The sequence below is a fragment of the Mus pahari genome, chromosome 8 (genome assembly GCF_900095145.1).
Source record: "Mus pahari chromosome 8, PAHARI_EIJ_v1.1, whole genome shotgun sequence".
Taxonomy (NCBI): domain Eukaryota; kingdom Metazoa; phylum Chordata; class Mammalia; order Rodentia; family Muridae; genus Mus; species Mus pahari.
Window position 1 is genome coordinate 66,189,005 of NC_034597.1, and position 16,939 is coordinate 66,205,943.

Below are 16,939 nucleotides of genomic sequence, written 5' to 3' on the forward strand. Positions count from 1 at the left end.
CGAGACAGGGTTTCTCTGTGTAGCCCTGGCTGTCCTGGAACTCACTCTGTAGACCAGGCTGGCCTCGAACTCAGAAATCCACCTGCCTCTGCCTCCCCAGTGCTGGGATCAAAGGCGTGCGCCACCACGCCCAGCATCCCACATTGTCTTATGTAGTCCTTACACCAGTCTCGGCTAGGACAGATGAATGCTGTAGTTCTCAACAACTACATTCGAAAAGGAAGCTAGAATGTACTGACTGTTGGTGATTTCAGTCGGGATATACAGACAGGGACAGGCCTTGCTCGCCCAACTCCGAGTCATGTACTTTTTTACACCTACTACAAGTCAAAGTCCTATTTAATAGTTTTATGCAACATGTATACCGTGGTATTCTAGAACAAGAAAAATATATTGCAATTCTTAAAACCTTAACAAAAAAATCTGAACCAAATGTTTTCATAGATACATGTATATCAACATTTACCACAGTATACGTGTTACTTGGAGATAATGGCAGGAGGGGCAGAAGGTTCAAGGTCATCCTTGACTACTCCAGAAGTTCAATGTCAGCCTGATATTGATGACCCTGCCTCAAAAGACTAGAAACAAGAAGAAACTGTGACTATTGCCACAAAGACCCCAAAGAGGAGCTGACTTCAGCAGAGTCCAGCACCCACAGGGAAGACTTATTACATAGGTTACAGAACACACCAAGCTGGGCTCAGCTGAAACCAGCTGTGCAGCGTCAGTTCTTCAGACAACCCACTGCTGAGCTTATACACAGAGCTGCACACCAGCCTCTGTGATGTGGAACGTTCCTAGCAAAACACAATAAGAGCCAGCCTCACTCTCCTTCCTCTGTGCTTCACAACTTGGAAAAAAGCTAATAACGGAAAGGGCTCTAGAAGTCTGCACCTTTGTCATGAACTCCTCCAGCTGCTCTACAAACAGCCTGGTCTGCTGCTGAATGAACTGCTCACAGGCTGACTTCAGGTGCCGGTCTACGTCCTTCTTAGAGTCAAGATAATGTTCTCTGATCTCAGGAGTCCCCTGAAAAAGAGATGACAATTTCCTGCTGTTTGTATGTGCCTAGAAATTACTAGACACGTAAAGAATATCACTGAGCTCCCACCACCAATGAAACAGTCCTTCTCACCTCCAACAAGAACTCTATCAAGGCATTGTTGCTATTCAGCCTAAAAAATCTTGGAACAGTCATAGGGTTCAGGATTTTAAATGCTGCATCTGTGAAACAAAATGACTCATCCAGTGAATTAAGTACAGGCTCAACAGAGAAGCCCTGGGCAACACTAGCTGTCTACTGCTGAAACCCAGGAAGCATCCATCACACCTCGTCCCTCCAGGAAGGCCGAAGGAGGTGAGCACCAGTGAGGACATGCCATACAATCAAACGCAGAGTCACAGTTACAGATTTACTATTAATGGTCTATTTATTTTTTTAAAAATGGGAAATATACAAAATTTTACTGTTTTGCCTTTAGATGCTAAGTAGATTTTAAATGCACATACTTACCCAGCTTTATGATCTTGGCTGGCACAGAAATTTATTCACTTAAATAACAGGGAATAAACAAATGTGTCAGCCAAGAAGAAAACACCAAGAGGACATATTTCCCCCTCAACCTCCAGACTGACTAGAATTCTGAAAGTACTTAGGTCTCATTGATGTTCAAGTGCAATAAGATATTCCATTAGCTGTGAGAGGTTAGAGACGCAGAGTGAAGACAGAAAGTATTTTCAAGGGACAGTTTTTAACAGCCCATGGCTTGGCTTTGCCAGACTGGAAAAAGCAAAGCAAGCACTGCTCCCAGCCCTGCTCTGCAAGCACCCCACAGGCCTCAGTACCGCCCAGCCCTGCTCTGCAAGCACCGCACAGGCCTCAGTACCGTCTAGCACTGGGCTAAGTGCTGCCTTGCACAGGGTCTCAATGAAAAGGAGCCTCGATCAGACTCAGTACTTGGGAGAAACTGTTCTCAGAACCACATCACCACATGGCAGGAGCGTGACCCTCAAACCATGGTAGGGAAGAATCCCTGCCAAAACCTTAGTCTCAGCAGACTCAGAGCAGAACCGAGTGAGGGAGACATCCAGATTAGAAAGAAACGAGAGTTAGCAACCATGCTGCATCCTGTCACCCAATAAGGACCATCAGCAGCCACAAGCTCTGCGTGGTTAAAAGCACCATTCTCATACCTCACACCAAAAGAAGGGTATCACCCAGGAGCTGGGGCCAGAAGCTCCGTGCACAAACATGCTTTTTAAACAGTGGGCATTCTTTAAGAGCTATGCCCAGAAAACCTGGATCCTATTTAAAAAGGAAAATGACAAATTATATGACAAACACCCACAGGCTTTACAAAATCAAAAGGCATTTGCTGTGGCTGTCATACGACAGCACAAGGAGGAACACTGGGCCAACTGCTTTGATGTCACTCATCACAAGACTGGCGTGGAGCTCAGCTGAGTTAAATCCAGTCCTCTCTTTCAGGTAAGCACAGTGACAGTGACAGGAGGCGAGGGCCTGCTACCTTTGGGGCTCTTTAGCTGGCATTTCTGAATCAGAGCATAGAAAATTAATTGAGTCACATTCCTTCAGTTACCTCAATATTAAGAGGGCCGTTGACCCACTACACAAACAAATGCTTAAGGTAGAGGAGCTTATATCTCTGAAAATCACTGAGAAAAAAACAGAGCTCACAAAAATCTGGAAGAAAAACGTGATATTTATGGTGTGTCCTTAACTTACAGTCAAGAGCTTGGATTATATGTATTTTAATCTCTTCAAAAATCTGTTAATTCTGGCTGAATCTGGTGGCATATGTCCTTAATCCCAGGAGGCAGAGCCAAATAGACCTACGTGAGTTCAAGGACAGCCTGGTCTACAGAATGAGCTCCAGGACAACCAGGGCTACACACAAAAACCGTGTCTAGATGCCCCCCTCCAAATTTGTAAATTCAGTAACAATAATTAAGACAAGTGGATCATCTTTCCCAAGACGAGTCAGAACTTGACATATGTCACACCACCTTACTGAACAATAAGCATCTCCAATTCCATGTTACCTTAAGCACAGTGATATATCTTTGTGTTTGTTTTCGCTCTTAATGATCTTGGTAACCAAGGAAGGAACATGATGTCACTCTGTTCCTTTTAAACAGGAGGAAGATGGGCTACTGAAGTTAACCACCCCTTAGTTTCAAGTCTACACAAGAGCCAGGAATAAAACCTGACTCTCAGGCACACAGATAAACCTCAATTTGATGACACATGCTATGTATCTTATAGGTATTTATTTATAGTCATTTTCATCTTATATCTGCTTATAATGGTAGTATGTGGAAGGGCCCAAGAGAGTTAAACTGTATTATACATGGAAATATTTAGATACAGCTCCTTCAATAAAGAAAATACAACAAATTAGAAGTAATTAGGATACTGACAGCTTAGTTTAGTATGAATAAGTAACATATTTAGCAAACAAAGCATGCAAAAGAAATTGCAGATGAACATAAAATAAACCTGTAGCCTGTGCTGGCACACCTGGACAGGTCAAATACACCCAACTGTGCCAGCCAGGACAACAAAGTACCTCTAGTTTTCTTGAGGTCCAGGGAAATTTCCTTAATGGTGAATTCAGTGTGAAATGGAGCAATTTGTTCTCGAAGAATCAAAAGGTGCTTAATTAAGAAAAGTTGTCCATCAATCTGAGTCTAAATTATAAGACAAAAAAAAATGGATATTGTTACAGATTAAATCAAAATAGGAACACATAAGACATTATCACTCAACATTAAATCTATGCAAATTTATAGCCTCAAGGAGACAATTCTCTGCAGTACAATGAACTCTCTCCAGGTTGCCCATGTCACAGTTCTCTGGAAGATTCTTGCTAAGACTGAACAGTCTGACTTGCTCTACTTAAGGAATCCAAGAGAGCAAACCACACAAAAGCTAGGGCTTGCAACTTGGCACAAAGGTTGGAAAACAGTGCTGCCACCTAAGAGCCACACTGAGCAGCACAGGAAAGCTCAGAGGATGAGTGTGGATGGGCTTGCTCACAGACTTCTAGCCTCTCTTAGGAGGGCATCCTTCCCTATTTGGCCTACATGGTTTTGATATCCACAACATCAGACAAAGTACAAAAGGAGCTTCCAAATATAAAATGGCCTGGCACCCCCTTCCTGGATTACCTGACACCATCAGAGTGCTGGCTGTCCCTGTACAAGCCCTTCTGCAACTCAGGACTGTCTGCAAGAGCCTGTGACTGAAGTGGGGCTCTCAAAACTCTGGCCTGACCAAATCCCACATAATAATTATAGTCCTTGTGGTAAACATTTGTGTATTAATAAAGCGAGGCTGTTCCTTGAGGCAGGATTTTATTTTGAAACATTTCTAATGAAGTCTACATATTAAATTTGGAAACCATAAAGTTACCCTTCATAAGCAGTGACTGCTCTCAGTCCCTCTCTCCACCACCTCCTAAGGAGCACAATCACCATGACAACAGTACATGTATGGGAGGCTCACCTGGCTTGTGAGCACAGCAGCAGACAAATATGAAATGCTGTGCATTCTCAACACTTGTTCTAGTTGTATCTGAGTCACACAGACTTCGTTTTCTTTATTACAGTTGTTATAACTTAAGAAAATAGTATTATATTAATTTAATACACACTAGGTGTTCAATTTATGTATGTAATGATAATTTACCTTAAAAAAAAAAAAAAAACCTCCTAAGTTAGAAGGCAAAAATTACAGATTCTCAGCCACAAAATCAAATGTGCTAGCAACGCTCACCAAGCAAGCTGAAGGTTTGCAGACAGACATTATAACATGTAGGAAACAGTTACCAAAAGGGTGGTAGGTAGTAAGTACAGAAGGCTTGGGGACTTAGAGAGATAGCAATACAAAAGGCCATCGCATATAACCAAATCTTCCTAATGAGCTGAGAAATATCTCACTGGACAAAATCTATGAATAATAAAGAAATGTGCAGGGATGAGGGCAGAGATCGCCCAGCACCCACTTGCTCGGTGGCTTCTGCTACATAAAGCCACAGTCTGTATCTTATGTCTGTCACCCTTCACTTGTCTTCATACGGTGAAGTGATGTTTACTGTTTTATATCTTTAAGTTTAGCAGCTGTGTAATACTCCACCATACAAAACATGTTCCTGTTTAGCTAACCATCTCCAACAGGGACTTTAGGCATGAGTTCTAAACTTCAATCATAAAAATGTGAGAGATGAGCCTTACAAACATTATTTAAAACTTAGCTCTGCCTATCTAGAACTCGTTTGTCCCATGCTCCTTTAATCCCTCTGTAGAGATTCTCCCTCAAAGCCATGCACAAGAGGAGAAACCGCCACAAAGGCAGAGCTTCTCTAGGGACAACTTTTATCAGGGGACTCTCCTCAGTTATCGAAAGTTTTGAAGTTAGAAATGAAATTTGTCAATCCGGAACACACAGGCTTAAAGGTGCACTGTGGCTACCAGTGGCCTCAGAGCTCCATCTCTGTGGCACAGGCTTTCTGGGAGAGCAGAGGAGGGCTCTACCTCCTGGAAAGGCCAAGGGAGAAGCACAGACCAGAAGCTTTCAGTTCCAGATCCCATGCTGATTGCAAACTGTAAGCCCTGTTGTCAGGGCAGCAACTAAGTCACACAGCATAGGACTGTAACTGCCTGCCCTTGAAGCTAAGCAGCTGAGCAATTCCGGGTAAGGCCACATTCCAGCATTTAACATACTGTGGGGATGATGACCTGCTGTTTCCTTGGACACACTTTCTTGGTATCCTGGGAAACAGCAGTACCACTTCCTCGGGCTCTTTATCCTACAGCATTGGACCCTCAGTTCCACTCCTGGTACATCAGCAAAGTAGACTTCTTAGTGCAATCTTCTGTGAGCACTACAAAAACACCAGTTTCCCTCAAAGGGTCTCAAAATTCTCTCCTACTAATCAAACAAATCTTTTAAAGCTAAGCGGCTTTAAATTTCTGTGACTCTAAATAAATGACATGTTGCACAATGCTATTATAGGTAATAAACTTTCACCTAACGCTTCATCAAACCTTGTTTTTGCTGATAGACTCTGATGCTCCTAGCAAGGACTGTATGCAGGCAGACAAGGCTTCCTGTGATAATCCTTGGAACACCGCCCTCTGGTGGAAGAAGAGAGAAACATCAGCCTATAGTCACTGACACAACAGAAAAGGGAAAATGCAAAGCCATGGAAGCAGGGAACAATGTTCACTTCCATACTTGAACCATTCCCCCTCAAATATCTCACAATCTTTCAGGACTTCCACACGGCTCTGTAACGTGCACTCATGTCTGGAAATTCTTGGGGACCCTTTACTAAACCTGTTAGCACCTACTCAAGGCCAGCACTGTGCAGGTCACTGGGAGGTACAGGGATCAATTAAGCAGGCAGGGATAACCTTACAGAATATCCACTCCAGAACAATCTCATTTAGTGTGCTAGAACTTGCTATACAGAGCATGTTGGCCCCAGACTCCAGACCCTCCTTCCTCGGCCTCCCTAGTACTGGACTCACATTAATACTGTGCACTACCACCTCGTAGGCTGCTTCTAAACTGAAATTACTATAAAACCAACTCTCAGTGTATCTTCTAAAATGTAACCCTGGTAATTAGAGAAGACACTTTAAGATGTAACATGGCTCTTCAGTGCAATCTTCTTTTAAACACAGGAAAATGGAAACAACATAATCAACAGGGCAAAGCTGACTAAATAAATAAATACATACATATTGTAAAATAAAAAATAGTAAATTATAGAATACTTTAATCCCAGCACTCGGGAGGCAGAGGCAGGCTGATTTCTGAGTTCAAGGCCAGCCTGGTCTACAGAGTGAGTTCCAGGACAGCCAGAGCTATACAGAGAAACCCTATCTCGAAAAACCAGAAAAAAAAAAAAAAAAAAAGAGCATTCTGAGGCATTTGGTTAAATTCATATAAGGGAGAGCTGGAGAGATGGCTTAAGTGGTTAAGAGCACTGGCTGTTCTTCCAGAGGACCCAGGTTTGATTCCCAACACCCACACAGTGGCTCACAGTCATCTGTGACTCCAGGTTCATCTGTGATGCTTTCCTCTGCCCTCCTCTGGTAGGACACACATGGTGCCCAGATATACATGCAGGCAAAACATGTATACACGTAAAATCTAGTTTTTTTAAATTTTAAGTACAGTTCAGAAAAGCCAGGCTTGATGGCACCTGACTATAATCAAAATCTAGAACAGTCTCAGTGACAATATCAAGAAAGGGGTCAGCCTGGACTATAAGAAACACTGTATGGGGAGCAGAGAAGAGACAATAAATAAATAGATAGATAAATAAATAAAATATTTTTACTTCAGAGCTAGGTACAGTAGCTTATGTCTATTATTCTAGCACTTAGAGGGCTGGGGTGGGATTTCTGAGAGTTCAAGGCCAACCTGGGCTACATAATTCTAGGGCAATATTGGCTAGAGTGAGTCTCAGCCTTAACAGCCAACAATAGAAGATCTGCATATCAGTAGGTGATAAAAGGACAGGTAAGCTTGAGGCATCAGGCAAACCAGATGGAGTAGCCTAGGACCCACCTATGACCTTATTTTTTATGCACTGAGGTCTGGGAGGGCTGTGGAGGGAACACGACTCATGCTCATTTCCCTTAGGATCTTAGCCCCACAATAGGAGTTTCTGAACCCTAGTCTCGTGCCTTGTTCCCTATTGGGAACCTGAAGAAGCAAAGATGTCAAACATCCTCCTAGTCCGCACTGGAAGAGATCCATGAGCCACAGTGTAAGTCAGAGGAGCCTGGGTGACTGACGCCACGAGACAAGTTCGAGGCCTCATTTGTGCAGAGTCTGCAGCATGGAACTCGCATGTGTGCCTGTGTATGTGGAGTTCACACCTATTCCTTTTGAGCTATAGTCTTAAAAAGTAGTGGAGTCTGGACAACGTGTCACATGACTTCTCTTCACATGCAGTAGGATTATAATCAATTAAAAAATAAAGAGTTGAAACCACCAAATTTATAAAACTATTTTGCTTTAAACGTAAGTCAGTGGCAGCAAATATGTAGGCAAATCTGCCATCGTAAGGAATAACAACTATATCATTAAGTCAGCACGGTTAAAATAACCAATGCATGGTCTAAAAAGGTGCTTTAAAAAAATTCTGCTAACTTCAGAAGTAACTAAACTTTGTTCATGGCTAGGAACACGGGCAATCTCACATTATTGTTAAGGATGCTGGCTGAAAGTTAAGTGCAAAACCAAATTTCAGGGATTAGGCATAGTGGAGCCCACCTGAAATGCCTGCACAGGGAGGCTGCGCCACAGGATCTGCAGGTTCAAGGTCAACTACAGCCACCTACTTAGCAAACCCAGTCTCAACAACAAAAAACAGACGACTGTGGCTACATTTAATACTATGTTGCCAATGTAGCATCTCCTTATTGCTTCACAGTCCCATATCTCTCTTCTTCACATAAAAACTAGAGCAGACAAATTAATTAGTAATTTTAAACTTATTCATGGTCAATAGATTCCTTTAAAATGTGATTAAAAACTACAGCCTTGGTCCTTAGAAAGATACAAATATAAACACATATTTAAAACTTACCCACAGTTTCAATGAGCCCTTAAAATATATCAACCTTCAAATTACCACCATATCTAAAAATCATAACTCTTTAAAAATATCATCAAAATATTGCATCAAGCTCTTAAAGTAGATTAAACTTAAAAATATTCCAAACAAATTCTAGAATAAGCAAGCCACAGTAAAGATAAAAGAATTCGCAAACATACATCTATGCATCTATATAATTTAGAGAGACAGACAAGCGTTCTTCGAACTGTGGGATACCACATCCCATGAAGATCTGCTGGAGATATCGTCGTCTGTGGTCTAGGATTGAGGGAGTCTGTTGAACCTAAAACCCAAATGGAAAAAAACATATATTCCAGGCATGTGGATATCTGTCATACAGTAATTTACATGGCAGCTATAAACTATTTTCATTGGTATCATTCCACACACACCCCCCCATGTTTAATAAAAAATACCCTAGAAGTCTAAAGCAGTGACAGGTAAAGGTTGACTTAAAAAATAAAAAAATAAAAAAATAAAAAAAAAACAGGAGTCCACATTTCAGCTGTACATATATACATATATGCTCAATCCCACTCAACCCTACTGTTTTTAACAAACTATGCTCAGTAATCTTCATGGAATAATCAATGGAATACTTGAGGACCACAAGCAGGTTCTAGGATCTATATGCAGTGCCCACCAATGAAAGTAGGAAGTGACAAGAAAACGCTAATATTTTCAGTACGGGGTCTGCACCCAAGGCCTCATAACGCCAGGCAAACACTAGCATTGCACAATAGTCCCATCTCCCCTCCTTTTAAATTCTAAGACAGGACCTTGCTAAGTTGTTTAAGGTGCCCTAAACTCACATGTAATTTAGGCAGTCTTCAACTTGTGATCCTCTTGACTCAGCCTCCCAAGTAGCTACATTATAGGCCTATTCCAGGCCTGGTAAAAGAGGGCAATTTTAAATAGGAACATGGGTCAAAGCTGGCTTGCCTGGTACCTTGCCTTCAGTTCTGAGCTTATCACTTAACAGGTCTGGTTGGCATATTAATTCTCAGTTGATAAGAATTGTCCCCACAATTGGAAAGGTCAGAAGAGGCAGTTTTTGGCCAGCAGAGAGTGCCTGAACAGAAGGATACCTTAGCAAGAGAATCACAGGCACTTCAGTATCCAAAGCCACACTTGAAACAACCACAAAGGTGGTGCTTATATACATCTCTTGAGACAAGAGGTGATACTCACATCACTTGTGGTTACACAAGAGCTGTACTCATTCTAGAGAGACACAATACTACGAGGGCAAAGCAAGGATATTAACAATTTAAAGTGTCTGGCTGCCCAGTGTCAGGGCTCATACCTTTAATGCCAGCACCTGAGGCTGATGAAGAACTGTCAAGCCTTCAAGGCTAGCAGTAAGACAGTAAGACACTGCCATAAAAGTGTGCTTGTGTGCATTTATGATAATGCTAAGTCTCAAATCTAAGTATCACATATGTGTATTCATTTTTCTTTTAATTTCTCTCTATATTTGTTTTTTTAATAATAAAAAGTATATGATGAATTAGTAATATTGCAAAATATATACTATTTCTTTTTTTTTTTTTTTAAATCTAGATCTAGCCAGGCAGTAGTGGTATATGCCTTTAATCCCAGCACTTGAGAAGAAGAAGCAGGTAGACCTCTGAGTTTGAGGCCAGCCTTGTCTACATAGTTATTTCCAGGAGAGCCAGGGATACACAGAAATATGAAAAAAAAAAAATCCAGATCTGGATTGCTCAAAATCTCTGAGGAGGGGTGCGATGGCTCAGTGGTCAAGAGCACTGGCTGCTCTTCTATAACCTGAGTTCCACTTCCAGCACCCCATGGCAGCTTACGACCCTCTATAACTAGAGTTCCAGAGGCTCTGATGCCTACTCTGGCCCCACAGGCACTACATGCACGTGGTACACAAACATAGATGTAGGCAAAACACCCATACACATACATACATACATACATACATACATACATACATACATACATAAATAGAGGAAAATGTTTTAAATAACAAAAGATCTGAAGGTAAACTTTTTTTTCAAAATCTTCTAACACTTATATAATCTTTAATCCCTTCAATAAGGCCATTCTTCAATCTAAAATCTAATTTTAAATCTCCTAAAGATAGTGCAGTCCTTGCCTAGAACACACAAAGACCTGGGTGTGATCCCTCAGCACTGCAAATGCCATATAGTAGAGCAAGCCAGTAATCCCAGCATTCAGGAAGTAGAGGCAGGAAGATCAGAAGTTCAAAGACAGCCTAGTCTACATAAAACCCTGTCTCCAGAGGGGGAGGGGGAGAGAGAGGGGAAGAGGGAGGAGGGGGAAGGGGGAGAGGAAGAGAAAGGGGGAGGGGGAAGGGGAGGGGAAGAGGGAGAGAAATATACATGCCAAAGAACACTTAGGCAGTAGAGTCCTTAGAGTTTTATTGAAGAGACTATTCTCTGCAGGGTCCCTCCTTCATATAAAGAACCAAAAAGTACCGGGTAAAAACTGAGCCATCAGGAGCTGCAGCCAGCTTGTCTGCTCACTTTTCACTATCCTATTTAACCAGAGGAGTGTCTTCTGACACAGCACAAGCCATGGCAGGACAGGGCGAATAAAAGCTTCTGCTTTTATTTCTAAGTTTTCACTTTACAAGCTCCTGCAAGTCCTCTGACATCCCTCTCCATCAGCCTCCCCTTCTTTCACTTTTCCAACTATCCACATTGCACATGCTCAGTGGAGGGTGGCTGAACACTAGAGGGCACAGTTCCTGATCCCTCCCGTTGGCTGGCTTCTCTGTTGCTATAATACACTAATGAAAACCAACGTATGCAATCGTATAGCTCCTAGGTCTCAGTCCATCATAAAGGAAGCCCAGGGGTGGCACTGGACTTCACCTGACTCTTACGCTCTTTATAAAAACATCTCCAGCTTGCAGACACCACCCCTTGCTCTGACCCCATGTCCTGCACTCAGCATATACCCCTCCCCACTTCTATGCCCCAAAGCTCTCCACGGTCTAGGAGCATCTAGAACATACCATTAGCACTTCACTCTACTGAGTTACATTTGGGATCTATCAATCTGTCCCTAGAAAGCCTGAAAGCCAGTTAATTAGCTACAGTGAGGCTAATTAACTGAATGAATAGATGCCAGAAGGTAAGTCATATAACATACCAGACTTTCTTAAACTATTGGCTTCTCCTTCTTCTAACCGTACATCTGAAAAGGAAGCTTCTGAAGGTGCCTTCTTCTGCTCATCCTTCAAACTCTGTGCGATTTGCTACATAGAGAAACGAGACAGAGCACTCAGGCGCAGTTTTTCTTTGTCTTGCAATCTGGAAACGCCTATAAAACTCAACTATCATCCAATAGTCTCTTTACAATGTGGAAGTACTGCTTTGTATCACCACCTCAGCCCAATGGTAAGGCCTGACATTATATCCCTTTGATGTAATGAAAAAGTAAATGTCAGCTATTCAGTATTCTCACCATAACACTTAAAAAAACACCTAAGAACAATGAGACAAGTCCTGGCCTCTTCAAAATAAAACACAAACCAAAGTAGAGGAGAAGCCTTGACTTCATTTTTTATACTTTATTATTTTATGTGTCTGGCCACGAGCAGATTTTATTCATAAAACACTAACGTGCCTAGGAGTCAGGCATCAAGAGGCCTTAGCTTGGGCTGCAGCAGCAGCTGCGAAGCTAGCATGCACAACATGCTTCTCTTCCAAGGGCCCCTCATGATTCCCAGCTCCTAACACAGGTTGGTGACTCATAACCTCCTGCTACTCCAGCTCCACACCCTCTTCTGGCCTCCATAGGAATGTATGCGCATGCATTCATGCACATATACACAAATCACTTTTTTTTTCATTCTAAATACTCAAATTTCTTTCAAATGATTAAGCAACAAACCATACTGACAAAAATATAAGGTAATATGAAAAAAGCATTAACAACTGCTGACTCTGAAACCCTGGGTATCTGAACCCAGAACTGTAGGAACACTGTTGTTTTAGGTGAGAAATTCTATTATAATTGTGTTAAAAATAAAACCACCCTGACCTTCCAGAGTTACCAGCAGGGTATTCACAGACTGGAACCCTCTCTAAGGCAGGTGAGAGAGCAAGCAGGTGAAAGTAACGAGACGTTGTGCTGGGTGCATCACCACAGACACCTCTGCTTTTATTTCTAAGGTTTCACTTTACAAGCTCTACACTCTAATAACCTGACATAGCACGAATACCCTGGGCACTCTGAACTCTGTCCAAAGTCACAGAAAATAAGGAACAGTCAGAAAGGTCAGCGCGACAGCTGGACCTATGTTGGTTGCTATAACTCAGGAGTGCAGCGAAGGGTTGAGGCACCATCACTAACTGTGGAGGCTGCTGTTTTACCAGCCCATAAAGACATCAGAGACCTGCGGACAGCACTGGTGCAGTCTAAACGTTAGAGATGCACATATCCTGACAAAGGAGAGAAGGAAGGCCTATAGAAAGGCCATCCAACACAAGTACAAACTAACAATATGTATTTCAATTCTTTAGTTTCATTTCCTATACCTTTTATGGCAAATACACTTGATTTTGTATTTTAAGTGCTAGTTTAAAAAGAAATATTCTATCTCAGCCAATCTAAAACATTCACAAACTCAGCAGGAGCAGCGAGCAGATGAAGATCAAGTGGTGAAGACCCCACCTCCATCATGACTAGCTTATCAGGATATGCCAGATCTCCAGGAGCTGGTTTGTAGCCTGTGATGTCCGTCTGAATGTAGATATGGGTTCGATACACAAGCCTCTCTTGTACATCTTCCAACATCTGCTTTACTCCAGCTGCAAATGCCCCCAGTTGTTCAGCTTTAAAGACAAAAAAAAAAAAAAAAAAAAAAAAGAAGCCATTATCCACTCCAGCTGCCTTCTAAGTAAGTAGAGGTTACTGACCTGCTCTGACATAGCATGAACCACTCTGTTTCAGAGACTATTACTGAACTTTACTCCAATATGACTCAATGATCTTAGAAAAATTTAATGAATAGCTTTCAGTTGCCTTGGATTTATTATGGGAATATAAGATGGCCTTCCACCTTCTTCCCAGGACTCTGAAATTTTAGTTATATTCTTTACATTCATAACGGATCTGGGTTTTAAGAGTACACTGTGCTAAGTTTATTCATACAGCTTGGAACCAAAACTACAAGACAACTAAGCCAACTTATCAACTGGGTTGTCATCCCCCACTTGACAAATACAATGAGCCCACATTTCACAAAGAAAAAGTGAAATAGGAATTTATATAGTGTTTCTCCCTTTCTAAGGGGTCACTAATGTTAAAACATAAATCAGTAATCTCTTTCCATGGTCAGAGACTAGAGAGGCTGAACAGTAATGGAAAACATTCACAGCATAAATTGAGAAGCACTGGGATGGAGAAATCACAGACAGAATGAGCTAACTACAGAAAGATAGCTCTGAGGAGCCACATGGCACCTGCTGATAGAAGAGGCAGCAGCTATAAACCCCAAGCACACAGACCATCTCAGAAGAGGCTCCCCAAGGTATCAAACCATGCTCCCTACTGCCATCTAGTCAGTAGGTGACATTAAGTGCTGAGAGAAAAGCTGCCCTTCACTGAGACTGAAGATGATGGAGCCTACATACGGCAAATACCCCCTTGTTTTCAATGGAAAATAGGAAGTAAGTTGACTCCAGTGTGTTACATCAACAACAAAAGCCAAAGTTCAGTTTTCTCTGGACTCCAAAGCCAAAAATGTAAAGTAACAACTTCATTACTGATTTCATCGCCAGATTTTAAAAACCTTATCTGTTTAGTTTGTATCATTAAATGGTTCCAGATGAAGACACACCTTTATTGGGAAAGGAGGGAGATTTCAACCCAAGCTCCAAAACATTAGTCTTCTACTTGAAATTTTTAAAACTTAAAAACAATAAGTGTATATGCGAGGCTGTGAAGGAAAGTCTAATTTTTTCCCTCACATTCACCGAGCCACAGATACAATGACGAAGTCCTTTTAAGTGATCACTTCTGCATATTTACCGTTGTTCTGTACGTGGTCTTCAAGCACTTCATTTTTAAGAATCCCACAGAGCTCTGATAAAGTCTCTAAGTGAATGACATGGATGATCAAGGGCCGGAACACATCATACAACGACACACACAATTTCTCCAATAGCTCACTGAAAGGAAGGACAAAATGCAGGGTGTTTCCAATATGCATCTCCTCTTGCTAGAAAGAATAACTATCGACTGGAAAATGGTAACTGGGTGTACGCTCTGAGTGAGGAACAAGAATGGGTCTGTAAACTACTTTTGCTCTAAAAGCTCAGAATCAACACTTAATCTGTAACAGTTAATTCAAATTAGATATCCCCAACAACAAGTCAACTATTTACAACTTTTATTTTAACACTAATTTTATAGTTTCAAAATATAAATTATTCTAGTAAACATTATTACCTTTTATATTCTACATCACTGCAGGTCAGTTACTCCCATACATATCAAACACATGTTCAAACTTTAAAACAAAACACTAGCCACGCACGGTGGAGCGCACCTTTAATCCTAGCACTTGAAAGGCAAAAGCAGGCAGATCTGAGCATTTAAGGCCAGCCTGGTCTAGAGAGTGAGTTCCTGGACAGACAGGACCACATAGAAGAATCTGTCTCAAAAGAAATTCACAGCCAGACGTGGTGGCGCACGCCTTTAATCCCAGCACTCGGGAGGCAGAGGCAGGTGGATTTCTGAGTTCCAGGGCCAGCCTGGTCTACAAAGTGAGTTCCAGGACAGCCAGGGCTATACAGAGAAACCCTGACTCGAAAAACCAAAAAAAAAGAAAAAAGAAAAAAGAAAAAAGAAAAAAGAAAAGAAAAGAAAAGAAAAAGAAATTCACAAAACCACACACAAAAAAATATGTTTAAGAAAAAAAGGGGGGGGGCTGGTGAGATGGCTCAGTGGGTAAGAGCACCCGACTGCTCTCCCGAAGGTCCGGAGTTCAAATCCCAGCAACCACATGGTGGCTCATAACCATCCGTAACAAGATCTGACACCCTCTTCTGGAGTGTCTGAAGACAGGTACAGTGTACTTAAATATAATAAATAAATAAATCTTTAAAAAAAAAAAAAAGAAGAAGAAAGAAAAAAAGAAAAACAAAAAAACAAAAACTCCAGTACTTTGGGCCCATACCAAGTACTCTGAGAAATTTTAAGCATTTGAAGAGACAAGGTTAGATGTCTATGTTCTTCAGACTGCTAACAATACCATTCTACATATAGTACTTCAGTGAGGAACTACCAACCAAAATCAGGAAATACATTTTTCTCCTCCTCAATATGAGTCATAATCTTGGGATCTTTGTGAGACAAAAACAACCAACACGGGAGAATCAAGTGACTAACAATGGACCTGAAAATCACTTTTAAAAAACCATTATCAAGGGCTGGTGAGATGGCTCAGTGGGTAAGAGCACCCGACTGCTCTTCTGAAGGTCGGAGTTCAAATCCCAGCAACCACATGGTGGCTCACAGCCATCTGTAACAAGATCTGACGCCCTCTTCTGGAGTGTCTGAAGACAGCTACATACAGTGTACTTACATATAATAAATAAATAAATTAAAAAAAAAAAAAACCATTATCAAAACACGTGTATATCTGTAAGTACTGCTCATCAGTTGGCCACACAGAATTTCTAAACTAGAAGGAGCTACTATTCTTGTGTAGATAAAGGCTCCATACCCAGGGCTCAGCTCTTAGGCTTAGACTTCTTGTTCTCACCCCAGAATGTCTCCAAATACTATGAAAAATATGAAAGCATGCTTGCCTTTCACTACACACATAAGAAGTCACAATCAACAATATTCTATTTCCAAACACAACAAAACTCAAACCCTGCAGCTAACTGTAGAATGTATTAGAATATATAACATATCTACAGTACACTGTCCCACTACTGCCAACAGCAAACTAAATCTTACCCCCAGAGTGTGCCATGTATCACTTACTCTAATTTTGATGTTGGCTTTGTGAAAAATTCATTGTAAAGTTGGTGCTCATCTTGGCAGACATGGACCATAAAGGCACAGCCACTGCGAACCTGCAATAAACAAGCACATTCCACCTACAAACACGCACATTCTAGCTCCTATAAAGCTATACTTTACTTGCAAAGAGATTATACACATATAATCAACTCTGGAAAACAGAAAGTAGGTGGTTCTCAATGGATTACTGCAAAGTAGGATCCAATATTTAATTTCTTTTTTTTTTTTTTTTTTTTTTT

General features: G+C 41.4%; 1 protein-coding gene across 1 annotated transcript in view; it reads right to left on the bottom strand.

Annotated features, from left to right (window-relative positions):
- The window catches only part of Cog3 (component of oligomeric golgi complex 3), a 54,753-nt gene that overhangs the window by 15,046 nt on the left and 22,768 nt on the right, over positions 1-16,939 (bottom strand). The window contains exons 11-19 of the mRNA XM_021203184.2: positions 16,662-16,753; positions 14,697-14,836; positions 13,338-13,498; positions 11,811-11,916; positions 8,822-8,946; positions 6,073-6,162; positions 3,594-3,714; positions 1,139-1,227; positions 898-1,032 (exon numbers count right to left, since the gene is read on the bottom strand). Coding sequence (XP_021058843.1) covers positions 898-1,032; positions 1,139-1,227; positions 3,594-3,714; positions 6,073-6,162; positions 8,822-8,946; positions 11,811-11,916; positions 13,338-13,498; positions 14,697-14,836; positions 16,662-16,753 — 1,059 coding nt within the window. The remainder of the gene's footprint in view (positions 1-897; positions 1,033-1,138; positions 1,228-3,593; positions 3,715-6,072; positions 6,163-8,821; positions 8,947-11,810; positions 11,917-13,337; positions 13,499-14,696; positions 14,837-16,661; positions 16,754-16,939) is intronic.